This window comes from Rhinoraja longicauda, chromosome 8 (assembly GCF_053455715.1).
Source record: "Rhinoraja longicauda isolate Sanriku21f chromosome 8, sRhiLon1.1, whole genome shotgun sequence".
NCBI lineage: Eukaryota > Metazoa > Chordata > Chondrichthyes > Rajiformes > Arhynchobatidae > Rhinoraja > Rhinoraja longicauda.
In genome coordinates, this window is record NC_135960.1 from 42,852,548 (window position 1) to 42,874,463 (window position 21,916).

A 21,916-nucleotide genomic window follows, 5' to 3' on the forward strand; every position below is an offset into this window, starting at 1 on the left:
AAGTAAGAAAGCAACAAGGGGACAAAAGATGAAATACAAAGGTAAGCTAAACAATAATAAGAGGATAAGGTTAACAAGAGGATAAGGTTTTTTCAGATATAGAAAGAGTAAAAAAGAGGCAAGAGTGGACATTGGACCACTAAAATGACATTGGAGAAGTAGTAAAGGGGAACAAAGAAATGGTGAACGAACAGAATGAGATTTTTCAGTCAGTCATCGCAGTTGAAGTCACCAGCAACGTGCCAAAAATTGAAGAGTCAGGGGGCAGATGTAACTGCAGTGGCTATTACTAAAGAGAAGGTGCTTCAGAAGCTGAAAGGTCTGAAGTGGATAAATCACCTGCAGCAGATGGATTTTACCTCAAGGTTTTGAAAGAGATAGCTGTAGAAATAGTGGAGTCATTAGTTTTGATCTTTCAAGAATTACCAGTCAGGAATGGTTCATGCGCACTGTAAAATCGCAAATGTAACTCCACCATTTAAGAAGGAAGCGAGACAAAAAAAAGGAAATTGTAGGTCAGTTAACCTGACATCAATGGCTGGTAACATTTTAACATTCATTAATAAGGATGAGGTTCAGGGTACTTAGAAGCACATGATAAAATAGGCTGCAGTAGCAGTCTCTCACCCATCTATCCCACAGATGCCATCTGACCCGCTGAGTTACTCCAGCACTTTGTGTGTTGTTCGATCCCAGCATCTGCAGTTCCTTGTATCAACAATGTAGCAGATTCCATCAAAACGTTGAAATTTCACTTACCTCCACTTTCAGCATTTCAAATGGATTGCTCCCTTTGTGATTCTCTGCTTCATTGTTCCATTCCCACCAACTTGGAATCGGCAATGTAAAGGCTACAATGGGAGCACCGAATGTAGTAGACGTGATTTGAAGAGGTGCATAATCCCTTCCCGTCCAAAACCCCCCCTCCCCAGATACTTTCCTATGCAACTGCAGGAGGTGCAACACCTATCCTTTCACAACTTCCCTCTAATGTGGGGAAAAAGCAAATGCAGATTGGATGATTGCTTTGCAGAACACTTGCATTTGGTCCACAGGTGTGACCCTGAGTGTTTAATTGTCTACTTCATTCAGTCGTCAAAGAATGGCTGGGCATGGTAGTTCCAGGGCATTACTTTAACCAATTTCTGGATTACTTTAACCAATCCTTTCAGGGCCGAGCACTTGCAGTTTGCACGGAGCCCTTTCGTGCTCGCTGTGCATTGTGGTGAGGAACAGCGGCCATGCTGGGTCTCCAGCAGCCTGCGCAAATGGGGTGCACACAACGTGAGCCGCTAGGGGCGGCTCCCAGCCCTTAGCCACTGCTTCCTGCCAGGGGCAACTCCCAGCCCTGAGCCGCCGGCAGCTGATGCTAAACGGCTCCATCCCGGCCCGGCAACACCGATGATCGGATGGTAACCGGCTCATCGGTCTATTCCCTCTATGATTGGTCGCCCGTCAGTCGCGCCGCCTCCTCTCTCCGCGCCGATTGGTTGAGGCCCGACAGGCTCGCTGTCAGATTGGCCCCGGCTCCTCGGATCACGGTCAGCTGGTCTGCGCGCGGCCGCTCCATCAGTTGAGGACGCGCGGCGATGGCGTCTGCCGAGCGGGGGTGAGTTGTTCCGCTGCCCTGACCGTTGGCCATCCGTTCCGCGCGCTGCCCGACCGTTGGCCATCCGCGCGCTGCCCGACCGTTGGCCATCCGCTCCGCGCGCTGCCCTGACAGTTGACGATCGGCTCCGCGCGCTCTCCGTCCCTTGCCCTGTTCCGCCTCCCCCCCGCCCCCCTTTGACCGCTCTTGCCTTTCACGGATACCCTCGCTCCTTGGAGCCCACCTCTCCCCAATGTCCTGACAACGACGGTGGGCACGGCACTCAGGTGCTTGGCAACGGGAGGGAAGTCTTCATGCAATGGATACGTGGATGATGCAGCTTTACAAAAGGGGTCTGGGTATCTCAGTGCATGCAGCAGAAAGGGAGGCAGACTGAATGTTGTCCTTGATATGAAATAGAAAAGGCTCTGATGGCGTGCCTTGAATCCAACGTACATATTTGGTCTATTTCAGGCTGAAGAAAGCTCCCGACCCTAAACATCGTCTGTCCATTCCCTTCACAAATATTGTCCGACCCTTTGAGTTTCTCCAGTGTTACGCTCTACTGTTCCAGATTTTTTATTGATCCAGATTTAATTGTCTTGGGAGTCTTGTACACTAGCTGGAGAAATGATTAGGAGACGTATTACATTTTGAAAGTTCTGCACAACCTGAGTGCAATTATCATATCATCATATCATATATATACAGCCGGAAACAGGCCTTTTCGGCCCTCCAAGTCCGTGCCGCCCAGTGATCCCCGCACATTAACACTATCCTACTCCCACTAGGGACAATTTTTAAAAACATTTTACCCAGCCAATTAACCTACATACCTGTACGTCTTTGGCGTGTGGGAGGAAACCGAAGATCTCGGAGAAAACCCACGCAGGTCACGGGGAGAACGTACAAACTCCTTACAGTGCAGCACCCGTAGTCAGGATCGAACCTGAGTCTCCGGCGCTGCATTCGCTGTAAAGCAGCAACTCTACCGCTGCGCTACCGTACAATTATACATTGTCTTCTTAATAGTTAAAAATTGACTGGTTCTGATCTAATAGAGGATAGGTTGCAGGGAAATTAGTGCGATTGGGATGAGATTTTCCCAAGTGCCTGCATAGTTTCAGCAAGCCAAATATCTTATAATAAGATATGAGAAAATATACCTGAACCCTGAACTGCAGAAATAGTTCCTATTCACCCTGTCAGCTAGTTACGTTTGTGTCCATCGTAAGGTGTCGGGAGCAGTCCAATTCCCTCTGGTTAAGGCTTTTGTGCAATTGTAACATTAGTTACGTAACACATGAAGATAGACAAACCTCTTGGGCTGTATCAGATATATCTGAGGATACTATGGGAAGCTAGAGAGGAAATCTTTGCTGAGATTCATTAAATACAGATGAGGTGCCAGAAGACTGGAGGGTGGCAAATAAACAGTATGTCTCTGGGGAGTGTTGTAGTGCAGAGAAATCTCGGAGTACAGGTACACAGTTAATTGAAAGTGACATCACAGGTAGATAGGGTGGTCAAAAAGGCTTTCAGTGCATTGGCCTTCATCAGTCAGAGCATTGAGTGTAGAAGTTGGGACGCAGTGTTGCAGTTGTATAGGATGTTAGTATGTCGCATTTAGAGTATTGTATTCAGTTTTGGACACCATGTTATAGGAAAGATGCTGTCAAGTTGGAAAGGGCACATAAAAGATGAGGATGAGGGTGTAATTCTCTGCCACAGAAGGCCAATTCACTGGATGTTTTCAAGCGAGAGTTAGATTTAGCTCTTAGGACTAACGGAATCAAGGGATATGGGGAAAAAGCAGGAATGGGGTACTGATTTTGGATGATCAGTCATGATCATATTGAATGGCGGTGCTGGCTCGAAGGGCCGAATGGCCTACTCCTGCATCTATTTTCTATATTTCTATGTGCCATAGAGTGATACAGCATGGAAACCGGCCCTTCGGCACAAACTTGCCCACCGGCCAACATATCCCAGCGACAATAGTCCCACCTGCCTGCGTTTGGTCCATATCCCACAAACCTATCCTCTCCATGTATCTGTCTAACTAGTTTCTTAAATGTTGGGATAGTCCCAGCCTCAACTACCTCCTCTGGCAGCTTGTTCCATACACCCACCACCCTTTGTGTGCAAATGTTACCCCTCAGATTCCTAATAACTTTTTTCCCCTTCACTTTAAACCTAAGTTCTCTGGTCCTTGATTCACACCACCTCTGGTAGCTCATTCCAGATAAACAACACCCTCTGCGTGGAAAATATTTACCCCTCAGATCTCCTCTAAATTTCTCTCCTCTCACGTAAAATCTGTCCCCTCTAAGGTCATCATAAGTAATGGAACAGAATGAGTAATTCGGCCCATCAAGTTTACTCTGCCATTCAATCATGGCTGATCTATCTCTCCCTCCTAACCTCATTCTCCTGCCTTCTCCCCATAACCCTAGTTCTGAACTCCCTTGACTTGGGAAAAAGACTTTAACTGTCTATCCTATCCATGCCCCTTATAATTTTATAGATCTCTGTAAGAAAAATTGACAAACTTGGATTGTTTCCTCTGGAGCATCAGAGGTTGAGGGAAGACCTGATAGAAGCGTATAGCATTTTTTGAAGCATTAGTAGGGTTGACAGTCGGAAACTTTTATCCTCAGGATGGTAATGTGTAAGGCCTGTGACTAATGGTGTGTCTCAGGGGTCGGTGTTGGGTCCATTCTTATTTGTCATTATGTAAATGATTTGGATGAGCATGCTAAGTAAGGTTGCAGGTGACACTAAATGTTTTCCCCAGGATGGAAATATCAAATACTCAAGGACATAGCTTTAAGGGGAAAAAGTTTAAAGGAGATGGGGGGGCAAGTTTATTTACATAGATAGTAGTAAGTGCCTGGAACAAGCTGCCGGGGATGGTGGTGAAGGCAGAAACGATAGTGGCATTTAATAGACACATGTATATGCAGGGAGTGGAGGTATATGGAATATGTGCAGGCAAATAAGAGTTGGTCTTGAAATCATTTTCGGTACATACATTGTGGGCCAAAGGGCCTGTTCCTGTGTTATATATCAGATGTTCTAGGAGGTATCATAGATCGTGAAGAAGGCTCAAAAATTATAGCAAGTTTTTGATAGCTCGGTAAGAGGGCTGAAGAATGGAAGATTGGTTTCGGTTGTGTTTTGGGAAGTCATTCAAGGATCGGACTTTCACAATGAATGGTAGGCCTCTAAGAGTGTTATATTACAGTGACCTATGAGTACAATAAGCGAGTTCGGTATTCTGACCGAGCATGCGCAGGTCATAGGTCGCGGGGCATAGCATTGTCGCCAGCTGATCTACTACGTGTAAACAAACCTTCATTTCATCTGTTTTTTCCAGTTTTTCTCGATTATAGGTAAGAAAATACTGTTTTCAAAACTATTGATTTGGTGTATATATGGTTAATTAGTAAACACTATGATGATTTTGTAGGTTTTTTTGTTTTATGTGGCGAGTTCCCCTCAACTCTCCCCGACTCTAACTTGTCCCGGAGCCGTGGAACGGCGGTGGCGGCTGCGGGGACTGGAGGCAGAAGCTGCCAGCGAAGGTTCACCGGAGAGCGGATTGCCACCGACCCAGAGCCGGTACAAGGCGAGAGATCGCAGAACCCTCTCTCAAACAACAAAGTCAAGGAAACTTCCCTCCTCGCCGCCACCGCTCACCCCAGGGATGCGGGGCTTTTGTACAACAACTACAACATTTGTGTTTGTTCTTATTTCGCTGCATTAGAGGGAGACGGGGCCCGGGAAGAGATTGGAGGAGCGGTGCAGATGTCGCTGGCGCTGGAGAGAGAGGGGAGAGAGAGAGAGAGGGGGGAGGTGGGAGCGAGTCTGGATAGAGGGAGCAGCGGGTGAGACTGGGAGCGCGGGGAAGGGAAGGGTGTCAGAGGGTCCGGTGAAGGAGCGCCTTCACTTGCGGGGGCTGCTCCCTCCCTCTCTCACTCCCCCAGCTCCAGCGAGATCTGCGCCACTCCTCCACTCTCTTACCCGGCCCCGTCTCCCTCTAACGCAGCGAAATAGGAAGAAACACAAGTGTTGTAGTTGTTGTTCAGAAGCCCCGCATCCCCGGGGTGAGCAGCGGTGACGAGGAGGGAGGTTTCCTTGAGTTTGTTGTTTGCGAGGGGGCACTTCACTTCCAATTTCCATCCTGTACTTAAATATACTTGGACTATCTCCGACATCTCCCTCCCATTTCTGGACCTTACCAGCTCCATCACAGGAGACAAACTAGTGACTGACATCTACTATAAACCCACTGACTCGCACAGCTATCTGGACTACATTTCTTCTCACCCTGTCTCCTGCAAAAAGTCTATCCCCTACTCCCAATTCCTCTGTCTACGCCGCATCTGCGCCCGGGATGAGGTGTTTCACACTAGGGCATCAGAGATGTCCTCATTCTTCAGGAAACGGGTCTTCCCCTCTTCCATTATAGATGAGGCTCTCACTAGGGTCTCTTCCACACCCCGCAGCTCCGCTCTTGCTCCCTCTCCCCCCACTCGTAACAAGGATAGAATCCCCCTCGTTCTCACCTTCCACCCCCACCAGCCAGCGTATCCAACAAATCATTCGCCAACATTTCCGTCACCTACAGCGGGACCCCACCACTGGCCACATCTTCCCATCCCCTCCCCTTTCTGCGTTCCGCAGAGACCGCTCCCTCCGTAACTCCCTGGTCCACTCGTCCCTTCCTACCCAAACCACCCCATCCCCGGGCACTTTCCCCTGCAACCGCACGAGATGCAACACCTGTCCCTTTACCTCCCCCCTCAACTCCATCCTAGGACCCAAACAGTCTTTCCAGGTGAGACAGAGGTTCACCTGCACCTCCTCCAACCTCATCTATTGCATCCGCTGCTCTAGATGTCAACTTCTTTACATCGGCGAAACCAAACGCAGGCTCGGCGATGGTTTCGCTCAACACCTTCGCTCAGTCTGCCTTAACCAACCTGATTTCCCGATGGCTGAGCACTTCATCTCCCACTCCCACTCCCAATCTGACCTTTCTGTCATGGGCCTCCCAGTGCCATAGTGAGACCCACCGGAAATTGGAGGAACAGCACCTCATATTTCGCTTGGGCAGCCTGCAGCCCAGTGGTATGAACATCGACTTCTCCAACTTTAGATAGTTCCTCTGTCCCTCTCTTCCCCTCCCCCTTCCCAGTTATCCCTCTATCTTTCTGTCTCCACCTATATCCTTCCTTTGTCCCGCCCCCTTGACATCAGTCTGAAGAAGGGTCTCGACCCGAAACATCACCCATTCCTTCTCTCCTGAGATGCTGCCTGACCTGCTGAGTTACTCCAGCATTTTATGAATAAATCGCTTATTATAAAGTTCCCTGTAGGTGGCGCCATATGTAGACAAAATAATGAAGAAGGTCATTGGCACACTCAGTGTCTAGTCAGATACTGAGTGCAGGAGTTGGGGCGTCATGTTGCAGGTTTACAGGGTGTTGCTGAGGTTGCACTTTTTACAAGAATAAGTTTATTTCCAAGTACAAAATTACAGTGAAAACACTGAGGAGATATCTGTTATTTTCATCTCAGAAGCACTCTAACCCCTGTGGTGCCCAGTGGTCCCAGAATACGGCTAAGGCGTTCATCGAAACCACATGCTCCCTCTCCAGGGACACCCGGCAGGAACGTAAGCGCAAAAGAGGGGCTGGAAGTGGAGTGTGCAAGAGCAGGCCTTACAAAAAAAAATTCCCAGTGTCACAAAGGATACTGACGAGTGATGGCTGATGCGTGAGGAACCACCTCCACTCTCACGAGGCCCCTGGACACCTACTGTGTCTGCGTTGGGACCGGTTGCACCCCATAACCACAAAACCCCCATCCCCCTGAGGAGCAACTTGCTGGCTAAAGGTGACTAAATTCCGGATTCTCAGTAGATCCCGGTAATATCCAGGCAACTCTCACTCACAGCACGGTTGGTGCCCGCTGCTGGGAGTTGTGTGCCCCCTGAAGGCAATAGCACTGGTGAAGAAGGTACTTCGTCAGAGCATGCCAACGCAGAGGACTCTCAGAGTACAGGTATCTCTGCAGGGTCTTGAGGTGGAGAGCCGCCACCTGGGTGCGACTGTACACCAGTGACTGACCACCCTCCGCATTCGGGAGACACAGGGCCGCAGCAGACTCGTACTCAACAGGTCAGGGTGCATCTGTGGGAAGAAAAACAGAATCAAGTTTTCATATCAGAGACTCTTCATCCGCTGTTACCTGAAACATTAGCTCCGTTTCTCTTCCCACGGATGTGAGACTGAGCGTTTCTAGAATCTGCTGTTTCTTTTTATACATTGTCAGCTTTGTTTGATTTTTTTTTACCCTGCAATAGGTGTTTGCGCCGAAGAGGCGGTCCGTATAAAACTGAGCCAGCTACAGACCTGACACAGTGGCGACTGGCTAATGTCGAGGGCAGGCAGACGTGGAGTTACATTGACTATAGAGAAGTGGAAAGCAGATCACAAACAATGCTGGAGCTGCACTCATTGGGACTTGATACCGTATGTACATGTTCTGTTCATTTTGCAAGTATGTGCAGATAGTTTTATTAATATTTAAGGATATGAAAGCATTGTTTGGTGATTGCCATTTGCTCTGACTTGGGGAATAGCAGAATGATATTGCTTAGGAAGGACAATTTGGCCCATCTTGCCAGAGTCAGTTATATGAAGGAACAGTTCAGTTAATCCCATTTGCGCCTCTTTTTGATACATGCTAACTTCCAACTTATCCAATTTTCAGTAGAAACGAGGAACTGCAAATGCTGGTTTATACCAACTCGAGACACTAAGTACTGGAGTAACTCAGCGAGTCAGGCAGCATCTCTGGAGAAAAAGGATGAGTGACGTTTTCAGTCAGAACCCTTCTTCAGACTGAAAGTAGGGGTTGGGGTGGGGGTCAAGAACTGGAGGTGAGAAAAGTCCAGAACCAATAAATTGGAAGCATGATTTTACCAAGTATTTTTTGGTAACTTCTACATTATGAACACTGTTCCCCAAATGTTGCCCTGCAAAAACATGCTTGTTACCCCATTTAATTTTGTAGGACTAAATCCAAATTCCTCCCTGGATTTAGTCCCCTGTTTATTTCAATGTTATTGTTGTCCAGTTCATAATAGACAAGTTGCACCCCACTATCTCTCCTCTGATATTTATTCCTGCTTTCCAGTCCTTAAATCTTTTTGCAGTTTGTGTGCAGAGTTGTTCCTCATCACTATTCCTTCTGGCTACTTAGTCTGCCTGCCTATAGCTTACAACCATCCTTACTCTGAGCTCCACATATAAGTCTCAGTACAAGTCTCCACATATAAGTCTCAGTACAATCGTTCCTCTCCACGTCTGGTACTCTTCAGCCCTCGTTCCTCTGGGGGAGGGGCCTCCCACAGCTGACCGAGGATGTAGAAGGTCAGGCCCCGCCACCTCCAGTTCCTTTCACCAGGCCCTTTTTCCAGCGTCCGCCGCCGTCATTGTTTCCTTCCACTCCCTCTCCGATCCACGGGGCAAGCAGGGGACGGACTCTGCGGCCTTCCCTCTCCGAGCGAGCCGTGCCTGCGGTTGGGACACAGCCACGGCTCGGGAGGTGAACTTGCCCGGGTCAGGTAGTACCTGTACAAGGAATAGACAGACACTGTTTTGCGCCAGGATCTTTCAGTCTAATGGAGTGGTGGGGGGGAGGGGGGGGGGGGGGGGGGGGGAGAGCTGGAAAAGAGAGGTGGGGTTGTGGCACAATCTGTCAAGTGATGGGTGGATATTGGTGAGGTGGATGATTGATAAATGGAAGAAGAAAGTGACAAAGGCTAGAGGTGAAAAGGAGACAAAAGAGTGTCAGATAAGGAAAGAAGAGTAGTGAAATGTTATGCCAGAGGGAGAGGTGTTGGTAGAAAGGGACAGGGAGAGCAGGGGTAAGAGGGGGATAAAAGGGAAATGGGGGACCAAGAGATGGTAGGGGTGGGAGAAGAATAGAAGGTGGGAGTGGAACAAGGATAAATGGGTGCTCACCCGGGGGGTAGAGTGGTGGGGGTGGGGGCTGAGGGTATTACTTGATATTGGAGAAGTGATGTTCATACCAATTGGGTTTTAAGCTGCCCAAGCAGAATATGAGGTACGGATTTCAGCTCTGTCATTTACAACTTATGTGGATAGGAATGATCTTCACAAAGTGGGTTACTTACATGCCCACATTTATATAGACAGTTAATTGCTAACTCCAGGCTCTCAAGAGTAAGAAATATTCCTGTGTAGGAAAAAATCTGCAGATGCTGGTTAAAATTGATGGTAGATACAAAATGCTGGAGTAACTCAGCGGGTCAGGCAGCATCTCTAGAGAGAAGGAATGGGTGATGTTGGTGTGAAGAAGAGATGCTGCCTGACTCACTGAGTTACTCCAACATTTTGTATCTACATAAGAAATATTCCTTATCAAAATCTAAGTCACAAACCAGGTTTTTCCATTCTCTCCACATAGTTCATAAACCTGTTTTTCAAATGTTATAAATCAAAATTGTATATTTAATCTCACAATTTGAACTTGGCTAACACAGTTTCTGGTGTGGAACTGCAAAACAATTCTGAAATAAGTTAATACGAGTTCCATTAATATTTCAGAGTAAATTTGCCAAAGATTTGGGAGTTGCTGGTTCTCCGCATCAGGCAGCTCACCATGGAATGACATTTTATGCACAACTACAGGCTGAGGATGGACATTGGGCTGGAGACTATGGTGGACCTCTATTCCTTCTACCAGGTTAGTCATGGGACTCTGGAAATGGACTGGAGGTACACTTCCTTTCTGGCCACTTGGATTCTGATCCCAACGAGACTAGGGAAAAGAGTGGGAAGAATAAGTTTGTCTCAAAAAGAATATTTATAATGAAGAGATCTTACAAGAGACTAGGGAAAGGAAGTATCAGGTGCAGGGTTTAGTGTTGACTAGACCAAGTGGGTGCAAATCTCTCCTGTGGACTCTCCTGCGGCAACCTTCCCCAACTGACGATCCTGCGGGCTCGGCAACCCTCTCCAACTGACGAAGCCCATTGCCGGGCGGGGAGTGTCTCCAGGGGCTGTAGGCAGGCGAGGGCGAACAGAGAAGGGGAGAGGGTGCCACTCACCGCGGCCAGCGCCGCAGTCAGAGCGAGCTGTGGACCCAAAGCCACTCCAGCATCGGTGTAGCACTCTCCCCTCCCCCCTCTCCTCCACCCCCTCCCCTACTCCCCCCCATTTCCACCCTCCCATCCCCCAATTACCTGTGTCCTGTGCATGCAGCGCTGAACGGCTGCGGGGAACGGCAGAGACGGCCATCTTGTTAGACTGTCTGTCACCGTGCTGCACCACGGGAGGAAGGTCAGGTGCGAGGCATGCCGGGACAGGCGGCGGTCCTCCCGCTGCTCCTCATGGGTGGGGGGGGGAGAGCACATTTGTTAAAGTCAGTCCACCCCTCAATGGCCGGCATCCCTACCCCCTCCCTCATTGGCCGGCACTCGTGCGGGTCCCAGTGTGACGTCACACGCTGAAGATAGGAAATTGGTATGAAAGGTAATTTTTAAACCGGAAGTCTAAAATGTCTCTAACTTTAAAAATATAAGACCATTTTGAATGAAACTTGTTTCAAAGGGTCCCCAGGACAATGGTAATTTAGATGGTGCTGTTTTGGCTGTAGTTCAATCACCAAATCTTAGATACATGCACACACCTACACACACAACCAGTTTTAGTAATATATACGACCAAGTGGACCCGTTGGGCCCAAACCTCTCCTGCATTGGTGCAGCACCCTCTTTAAAAGTGATTTTGAAAGATTTAAAAGTGAATTTTTAAAAATATAAAATTTATTCCAAGCCCAGGACAATGGTGAGTAAGGTGGGCCTAAAATTGTCACGCTATCGTGTACCGTTTTGGCTGTGTCCAGGCACAACTATATTAATATGCACACAAACAAACAGAGAGTTTTAGTAATATAATAATAAGAATAATAATAATAATAAGAATAGATAGATAGATAGATATTCGTAAGAGCTGACTTGCTTCCCTGGTGTGAAATCTGATTTGATCCCTGTTGCCTATCAATCACCAGTTATCACAGATTTGATAGATTGGTCCAATGGCAGCAATGGATGAATGAATAAGTTTAATGGCCAAGTATGTGCATATACAAGGAATATGCCTTGGAGCTCCGCTCACAAATGACAACACAAACATACAGTTAATAATTAAGAATAAAGCACAGCCACATCAAAACAATAAGGATACAACATTACGGTCTAAACACGTGGGTGAAAATAAACCAGAGCAAAAAAGAGACTATAGACTTTGGTTATTGACTAGAACTACTACTCGTGGAAAAAAGCTGTTTTTATGTCTGGCTGTGGCTGCTTTGACAGTCTGGAGTCGCCTTCCAGAGGGAAGTGCTTCAAAGATTTTGTGGCCAGGGTGAGAGGGGTCAGAGATGATCTTGCCCGCTCGCTTCCTGGCCCTTGCAGTGTACAGTTCGTCAATTGGGGCAGGTTGCAGCCAACAACCTTCTCAGCTGATCGAACGATCCGTTGCAGCCTCCGGATGTCGTGCTTGGTGGCTGAGCCAAACCAGACCATGATGGATAAGGTAAGGTCGGACGCAATGATAGCAGTATAGAATTGGACCATCATTGCCTGTGGCAGATTGTGTTTCCTCAGTTGCCGCAGGAAGTACATCCTCAGTTGGGCCTTTTTGACTGTGGAGTCGATGGTGGCCCCCCATTTAAGGTCCCTGGAGATGATGGTTCCAAGGAACTTAAATGACTCCACAGATGTGACTGTGGTGTTGTTGATGGTGAGTGGGGGGAGGGGGAGCGGGAGCTCTTCGAAAGTCTACAATTAGTTATACTGTCTTAAGAGCATTGCGCTTCAGGTTGTTGCGATGGCACCAGGACGCCAGCTGGCCGTCACTTCCCGTCTGTAGGCAGACTCCACCCCATCCTGGACCAATCCAATCAGGGTTGTAACATCCGCAAACGTGAGTTGCTTGACAGAGGAGTCTGGAGGTGCAGTCGTTGGTGTAGAGCAGTGGTGTCCAAACTTTTTTCAAAGAGGGCCAGATTTGATAATGTGAAAATACCCACGGGCCAATGCCACCCCTCTCCCCCCGGACCTTTAACTAATGCGCTCCCCCCCCCCGGACCTTTAACTAATGCGCTCTCCCCCCCCCCCCCCCCCCCGGACCTTTAACTAATGTGCTCTCCCCCCCCGGACCTTTAACGAATGCGCTCCCCCCCCGGACCTTTAACTAATGCGCTCTCCCCCCCCCGGACCTTTAACTAATGTGCTCCCCCCCCCCCGGACCTTTAACTAATGTGCTCTCCCCCCCCCGGACCTTTACTTAATGTGCTCTCCCCCCCCGGAACTTTAACTGATGCGCTCCCCCCCCCCCCCCCCCGGACCTTTAACTAATGTGCTCCGCCCCGGACCTTTAACTAATGCGCTCTCCCCCCCCCCCGGACCTTTAATTAATGCGCTCTCCCCCCACCGGACCTTTAACTAATGTGCTCCCCCCCCGGACCTTTAACTAATGTGCTCCCCCCCGGACCTTTAACTAATGCGTTCCCCCCCCCCCCCCGGACCTTTAACTAATGCGCTCCCCCCCCCCCCGGACCTTTAACTAATGCGCTCTCCCCCCCCGGACCTTTAACTAATGCGCTCTCCCCCCCCACCAGACCTTTAACTAATGCGCCCCCCCCCGGACCTCGCGTCTGACAATCCGCAGATCGGGCAGCGCTGACCGCCGGGAGATGTAGTCGCCGTCACCTCTCCCGCTGGGGGGGGGGGGGGGGGGGGAGCGGCACCCGCCCGACTGACGGGAGTGCCTACCAATGAGCGTGCTGGGTGAGGAGAGCTCAGCTGCTGCTCTCCCGTCCCCCGCACGCCCTCAACCCCGCCTCCGGGAAGTGTAGTCGCCGTCGCCTCTCCCGCTCGGGACGGGGTGGGAGGGGTGTAGGTCGGGCAGCGCTGTCTGCCGGGAGGTGTAGTCGCCCTCTCCCCTCCCCTCTCCCCCTACCTTCATTCTGTTAGACAGTGCCGGCGGGCCATAAATAATAAATTTTAAGATGGAAGCTGCGGGCCGTATAAAATCTGACCTCGGGCCGCGATTGGCCCCCGGGCCGGACTTTGGACATGTCTGGTGTAGAGAGAGTAAAGGAGAGGGGAGAGTACGCAACCTTGCTGAGGGTCTGTGGGTCTGAGATGTGCTTTCACAGCCTCACATGCTGCTTCCTGTCAGGAAGTTGATGATCCACTGACAGAGGGGTTTAGGCACAGTCAACTGGGAGAGATTGGAGTGTAGTAGCTCTGGCACAATGGTGTTAAATGCAGAGCTAAAGTCCACAAACAGAATCCTGGCATAGGTCCCCTTGCGGTCTAGGTGCTGGAGGATGAACTGCAGGCCTAGGTTGACTGCATCATCCACTATCTATTAGCCCTGTATGCAAACTGCAGAGGGTCCAGCAAGGGGTTTGTGATGTTTTTCAGCTGGGCCAGCACGTCTTTCAAAGGTCTTCATGACTACAGAGGTCAGTGCGACAGGCCTGTAGTCATTAAGACCAGTGATCCTTGTCTTTTTGGGTACAGGGACAATAGTGGAGACCTTGAAGCAGGAAGGGACAGTGCAGGTTTGCAGGGACTGGTTGAAAATGTCTGTGTAGATCGGTGCCAGTTGTTCGGCACAGAGGTTGAGGGTAGAGGGGGAAACATTGTCCGGTCCTGGAGATTTCCGGCTTTTCTGTTTCCTGAATAGCCTCTCCACCTCCGCAATTTCTATTGTTGGAGATGGGGAAGTGGCCAGACTGATGTTGTGCAGTGGACGAGGGCCCAGTCTGGAGTCAGGCTGTGAGCATGTGCAAATTGGTGATTGCAGAGGGGTGGGGGGGGGGGGGGGGGGGGAAGGGGCCAGTCTTTGCAAACTGGAGTCAGTCTGTGAGTAGTTGTGAATTGCTGCTTGGGGAGGAGTGGGTGGGGAAGGGTCCAGTCTTTGCAAACTGAACTGGAGTCAGTCTGTGAGTACGTGTGAAGTGATGATGGGGGGGGATCCCAGGATTATGTTTCTGTTTCTCGAACCTGCTGTAAAATCCGTTCAGGTCGTTGGTCAGCTGACGATTGTCCAAGGAGTTTTCCTCTTGTAGCTGGTGATTTCTTGCAAGCCCTTCCAAACTGAAGAAGAGTCATTAGCTGAGAACGTGCTCCTCTGCTTCTCAGAGTACCTTTCCTTGGCAGCTCTGATTCCTCTTCTCAGCAATCTAAAGCAACTGGAGACTAGGCTCAGCCACATTTTAGTGTGCACATCAATGGAAATACAAACTTGCTCACACTATCTCTCCTCAGACATCCTATTCCCTTTGCACCTTACCACCTGCCTACTACCCTCGCCTCCAGCTATCGGCTACATGCTGTCTCCCAGGGTGAAGCAGCAACAGTTTGCTCACTCTAAAGCTGGTGCAGTCTGATCCCTTACTGCTGGTCTGTGCTTCATATTTTAAAGCTCGGGCCCGCGGCCCTCTTTGGTTGCCATGTGGGTTACTTTGGACCAGGCTGGTTCTTGTGCAATCTCTGGTCCTGCAGCCTATGTTAATGCTCTGACTTATCATATCATATCATATATATACAGCCGGAAACAGGCCTTTTCGGCCCACCAAGTCCGTGCCGCCCAACGATCCCCGTACATTAACACTATCCTACACCCACTAGGGACAATTTTTACATGTACCCAGCCAATTAACCTACATACCTGTACATCTTTGGAGTGTGGGAGGAAACCGAAGATCTCGGAGAAAACCCACGCAGGTCACGGGGAGAACGTACAAACTCCTTACAGTGCAGCACCCGTAGTCAGGATCGAACCTGAGTCAGACAGCCTAGCTTAGTGCTGCCTCCCAGCCGTACCCGGGAGTGATCTACTTGGATGGAGTGCTTCCTTCAGTGCAAAATATCAAGGATGGTATGAGAAGAGGAGTATAAATGTTAGGGCTTGAGTTTTATACTATTAGTTCTATGTGTCTTGCATCATTTAACATATCCTGTCCAGGGAAAATAAGGACATTGGAAATGACATATAACTGCAGATGCTCAGTCAGACAGTTCAAATGCTTCAGGATTACCCCTTGTCAATATCAGAAGGATGCACTTAACTTCAGTCACAGATGCAGCAAAATGCACAAAAACCCGGCCTGCCGGATCTAACTCATCTTCCCATTCCTATACTGATCTTTCTGTCCTGGGTCCCCTCCACTACCAGAATGAGGCCACATACAAACTGGAAGAACAACATCTCATTTTGGGTAGCTTACATTTTAACAGAATGAACATTGGATCTTCTGTCCTTATCTTGCACCCCTTTGTCCTCCCATCTGCCAGTCAAACCCCTCAACTGTATTCACCTGTAACTTGACAGGCTTTGCCACACCCTCATCTCTTTTCCAGCTCTCCCCCCTTACTACAATCAGTACGAAGAGGGGTTCTAACCCAAAAGATACCTATCCATGTCCTTCAGTGATGCTGCCTCACCTGCTGAGTTACACCAGTACTTTGTATTTTTTTGAAAAAAGGCATCTGCAGTTCCTTGTTTATCTATTGAAATATAATGTTGTGAGCCACCTTTTTTAAAAATTGATTTTCCTTTCATCTTTTAGGTCTCCTTATTACATGTCATGCAGCAAAGATACCACTGTCAGACTTCCAGAGAAAGGAAATGATCCGATATCTGCGCTCTGTGCAGCTCCCGGATGGAGGCTGGGGATTGTAAGTACCAATAAGTTGTTGGCGAACCGACTAATTGTTTAGAAAGACTAAGTTTGTTCTATGTCACTTTTAAACATCCTTTTGTCTAAAGTATCTCCAGTTACATTTCTGGATAAAGGAAGGTAGTGATCATTTACAAATGATATGATTTTTTAATGCTCCAACAGGAAAGAGTGTGCCAAACCTGCAGAATAACCTGGATTTAAATTACTGCTTGAGGCTGAGGGGTGATCTTATAAAGGTGTATAAAATCATGAGGGCAATAGATGGGGTGAATTTCCAGTGACTATTCTTTTCTTATTCCTTTATCCTTCTTCCCATTTTGCCTCCCTGTTGCAACATAGAATACGATAGCATAGGAACTGTCTGTTAGTCCATATTTTCTGTGGCAAACATGATGCCAAGCTAAACTAATCTCATCTGCCTGCACGTGAGCGATATCCATCCATTCTGTAGATATTCACATACCTCTCTAAAAGACTCTTAAATCCCAATATCCTGCAGTGAGGCCAGTGTGAATGGAGGAGAATAGAGGTAGGCTTCAGAGGATGTTGACACGAGAAGTGTATGGGTAAGGGCATTGTAGATGGCATATAATGGGGTAAACACGTAAGGTCATTTATTTTAATAGGAAAAATAGTAAGTTAGAGTAGTTGTTAGCACATTCCTGGCACTCACCACTTTTTTTAAAACACCCTGCCTTGCTCCTTTAATTGTTTTTCCTCTCACCTTAAAATATTGCCCTCTTGTTCCACCCATGTTCTGACTGTCTACCCTACCTATACCTCTCATAATGTTATAAACTTCTGTCTGACCGCTCCTCAGCCACCACTCCAGGAAAAACCATCCAAATTTGTCCAACTCTCCTTTTAGTTATTATTCTTTTAATTAAGACTTTAAATTCTTTTAATTAAGTATCCTGGTGAACCTTATGCACCCTCTCCAAAGCCTCGACATTCCTCATGAAATGAGGTGACCAGAACTGCACACAATACTCTCAATGCAGCATAACCCAAGTTTCATAAACCTGCAACATTATTCTTATACTCACAAAATGCTGGAGTAACTCAGCAGGTCAGGCAAAATCTCAGGAGAGAAGGAATGGGTGACGTTTCGGGTCGAGACCCTTCTTTAGACTGATGTCTCGACCCGAAACGTCACCCATTCCTTCTCTCCTGAGATGCTGCCTGACCTGCTGAGTGACTCCAGCATTTTGTGAATAAATACCTTCGATTTGTACCAGCATCTGCAATTATTTTCCTACACTACTTATTCTTATACTCAATGTTTTGACTGATGAAAGAAAGCAAGCCATACGTCTTTGTTACCACTGTATCTACTTGTGTTGCTACTTTCAATGAGCTATGGATTTGGTCCTTAAGATTCTATATATCAATCCTGTTGAGGGTCTTGCCATTAACTGTATACTTTCCCCTTGCATTTGGCCTCCAAAAGTGCAACATCTCTGACTTGCTCGGATTAAACACCATCTGCCATTTCTCTGCCCATAACCACGATTCATCTATATTTTCATCCAAGTCATGTGTATCTCGAAAGAACAGAGGTCCCAGCACAGATCCCCACAGAACACCGCTGGTCACAGACCTCCAGCCAGAAGGACACCCTTCCAACACACCCTCTGTCTTCCATGAATAAACCAGTTCTGAATGCAAACTACCAAGTCACCGTGGGTCCCATACATCTTAATGTTCGGAATCAGTTTACCACGAGGGACATTGTAAAATGCCTTACTCATGTAGACAACATCCACTACTGTACTCTCATCAATCACTTTCATCACCTCAAAAAAATCTAATTTGTAAGAAACAACCTACTGCAGATAAAGTCATACTGACTGTCGCTAATTATCTCTTTCTCTTCCAAATGTGAGTAAGTTCTATCCCGAAGAATCCCGTGCGATACCTTTCCTACCACTGACATGAGATTCTCCAGCTAATAATTCCCTGGCATAACCCTAGTCAAGTGTTTTATTGTCATATGTCCCGAAATGGAATAATGAAAAAATAAACAAACAGTGTCCCTTCTTAAACAGCTTTGGCTATTCTCCAGTTCTCCAGAACTGTCAGTGACTAGAGAGGATGCAAAGATCTTTGTCAAAGCTCCAGCAATCCTTCCCTTCCTCTCTAAATAACCTGGACTAGATCCCATCTGGCCCTGGGGACTTATACACCATAATACTCTTCAAAAGGCCTCACAAAACCATCTTGATCTTAAATTGCCCAGGCATTATCATTCTCCACACTGATCTCACTATCTTCCATATCCTTCTTGTTGTGTTTGTGTAAAACGCTGAAGGATTTAATCTCTTCAATCTGACCTGCCAATGATATTTCAAGGCCCTCTGGCCCTCCTATTTCCTGGCTGAGTTCTTTCCTGCTTTCTTCATATTCTTCAAAGAACTTGAGTCCTTTAATTTCCTTTCATTTCCAAAATCTTACACATGCTTCCATTTTTCTTTTTGTCCAAACTTACAACCTCTCTTGACATCCAAGGTTCCTTAGATAACACATTTAGTTTAGTTTAGTTTAGAGATACAGCGTGGAAATAGGCCCTTCTACCACGAGTCCGTGCCAACCAGCGATCCCCACACATTAATACTGTCCTACACACACTCGGGCCAATTTACACGAATACCAAACCAATTAACCTATATACCCGTACATCTTTGGAATGTGGGAGGAAACCGACGATCTCGGAGAAAATCCATGCGGTCACAGGGAAAGCATACAAACTCCGCACAGACAGCAACCATAGTCGGGATCAAACCCGGGTCTCCGATGCTGTAAGGCAGTAACTACCGCTGCACCTATTTCTTGTATGAAGAAATCCATTAATTTCTATCAATTTAGTACTTTTGTCACTGATCCTAAAGTGCTCCCCCACTGACTTATGATTTCTGTACGACGCCAGAAGGATCTTGTGTTGGCTGTCTCCAAATGTAAATATAACAATACAGTGCCCTCCATAATGTTTGGGACAAAGACCCATCATTTATTTATTTGCCTCTGTACTACACAATTTGAGATTTGTAATGGAAAAAGTCACATGTGGTTAAAGTGCACATTGTCAGATTTTAATAAAAGCCATTTTTATACTTTTGGTTTCACCATGTAGAAATTACAGCAGTGTTTTGTATATAGTCCCCTCCCTTTCAGGGTACCATAATGTTTGGGACACAGCAATGTCATGTAAATGAAAGTAGTCATGTTTAGTATTTTGTTGCATATCCTTTGCATGCAATGACTGCTTGAAGTCTGTGGTTCATGGGCATCGCCAGTTGCTGGGTGTCTTCTCTGGTGATGGTATTGCAGCCACCTCTAGCTTATGCTTGTTTTGGGGGCTAGTTCCCTTCAGTTTTTTCTTCAGTATATAAAAGCCATGCTCAATTGGGTTTAGATCGGTTGATTGACTTGACCACTCAAGAATTGACCATTTTTTAGCTTTGAAAAACTCCTTTGTTGCTTTAGCAGTATGTTTGGGATCATTGTCTTGCTGTAGAATGAACCATCAGCCAATGAGTTTTGAGGCATTTGTTTGAACTTGAGCAGATAGGATGTGTCTATACACTTCAGAATTCATTATGCTACTACCATCAGCAGTTGGATCATCAATGAAGATAAGTGAGCCAGTACCTTCAGCAGCTATACATGCCCAGGCCAGAACACCCCTATCACCGTGTTTCACAGATGAGGTGGTATACTTTGGATCTTGAGCAGTTCCTTCTCTCCTCCAAACTTTGCTCTTGCCATCACTCTGATATAAGTTAATCTTCATCTCATCTGTCCACAAGACCTTTTTCCAGAACTGTTGTTGCTCTTTTAAGTACTTCTTGGCAAACTGTAACCTGGCCATCCTATTTTTGCAGCTAACCAGTGGTTTGCATCTTGCAGTGTGGAGCCTCTGTATTTCTGTTCATGAAGTCTTCTGCGGACAGTGGTCATTGACAAATCCACACCTGACTCCTGAAGAGTGTTTCTGATCTGTCGGACAGGTGTTTGGGGCTTTTACTTTATTATAGAGAGAATTCTCTCATTAGCGGTGGAGGTCCTCTTTGGCGTGCTAGTCCCTTTGCGATTAGTAAGCTCACCAGTGCTCTCTTTCTTCTTAATGATGTTCCAAACAGTTGATTTTGGTAAGCCTAAGGTTTGGTTGATATCTCTTAACAGTTTTATTCTTATTTCGCAGTCTCATAATGGCTTCTTTGACTTTCATTGGCACAACTTTGGTCCTCAAGTTGATAAACAGCAATAAAAGTTTCCAAAGGTGATGGAAGGACTGGAGGAAAGACTAGGTGCTGAGAGCTCTCTTATACCTGTATTAAGGCGGCAATTAAACACACCTGAGCAATTACAAACGCCTGTTAAACCATGTGTCCCAAACATTATGATGCCCTGAAATGGGGGGATTATGATTATTATCAGACTGGATAGATTGGGCTTGTACTCGCTGGAATTTAGAAGACTGAGGGGGGATCTTATAGAAACATATAAAATTCTTAAGGGGTTGGAGAGGCTAGATGCGGGAAGATTGTTCCCGATGTTGGGGGAGTCCAGAACCAGCGGTCACAGCTTAAGGATAAGGGGGAAGTCTTTTAGGACCGAGATGAGAAAACATTTCTTCACACAGAGAGTGGTGAGTCTGTGGAATTCTCTGCCACAGAAGGTAGTTGAGACCAGTTCATTGGCTATATTTAAGAGGGAGTTAGATGTGGCCCTTTTTGCTAAAGGGATCAGGGGGTATGGAGAGAAGGCAGGTACAGGCTACTGAGTTGGATGATCAGCCATGATCATATTGAATGGCGGTGCAGGCTCGAAGGGCCGAATGGCCTACTCCTGCACCTATTTTCTATGTTTCTATGTATAAACACTGCTGTAATTTCTACATGGTGAAACCAAAAGGTATAAAAATGGCCTTTAATAAAATCTGACAATGTGCACTTTAACTACATGTGATTTTTTTTTCTATTACAAATCTCAAATTGTGGAGTACAGAGGCAAATAAATAAATGATGGGGCTTTGTCCCAAACATTATGGAGGGCTCTGTAATATAAATATGGTTTGTAAAGCAGCATCTGCAGTTCCTTGTTTCTGCAAATATAACTTGTGTTCTGATTTGTACATTAGGCATGTGGAGGACAAGTCAACAGTGTTTGGAACAGCACTGAATTACACAGCCTTACGAATCCTGGGAATTGGTCCAGATGACCCTGACCTGGTGCGAGCAAGAAATAACCTTCACAATAAAGGTTAGATTTTAAGTATTTAAGTAATGAGCTGCACTTTGCGAGGAACCTCCTTTTTAACATAGAATAGCACAGCATAGGAACAAACCCTTCTGCCTACAATATCTGTGCCGAGCATGAAGCCAAGTTAAACTGATCTCATCTGCCAAACTCTAAAACGTTTCAATTTGTGTACCTGTCTAAATGTCTTTAAAATGTTATTATATTAGGTTATTAATATTATAATACTTTATTACAAACTACAGACCTACACTATTTCAAGTTTAG

General features: G+C 47.0%; 1 protein-coding gene across 2 annotated transcripts in view; it reads left to right on the forward strand.

Annotated features, from left to right (window-relative positions):
* The first annotated feature begins 1,520 nt into the window (after positions 1-1,520).
* Positions 1,521-21,916, forward strand: part of lss (lanosterol synthase (2,3-oxidosqualene-lanosterol cyclase)) — a 76,568-nt gene continuing 56,172 nt past the window's right edge. For both annotated transcript variants that reach the window (XR_013547547.1, XM_078403758.1), the window contains exons 1-5: positions 1,521-1,609; positions 7,962-8,130; positions 10,234-10,372; positions 16,277-16,385; positions 21,531-21,652. Coding sequence is in view for 1 of the 2 variants with exons in the window: in XM_078403758.1 (XP_078259884.1) it covers positions 1,590-1,609; positions 7,962-8,130; positions 10,234-10,372; positions 16,277-16,385; positions 21,531-21,652 (559 nt within the window). In the remaining variant the exon portion in view is untranslated. The remainder of the gene's footprint in view (positions 1,610-7,961; positions 8,131-10,233; positions 10,373-16,276; positions 16,386-21,530; positions 21,653-21,916) is intronic.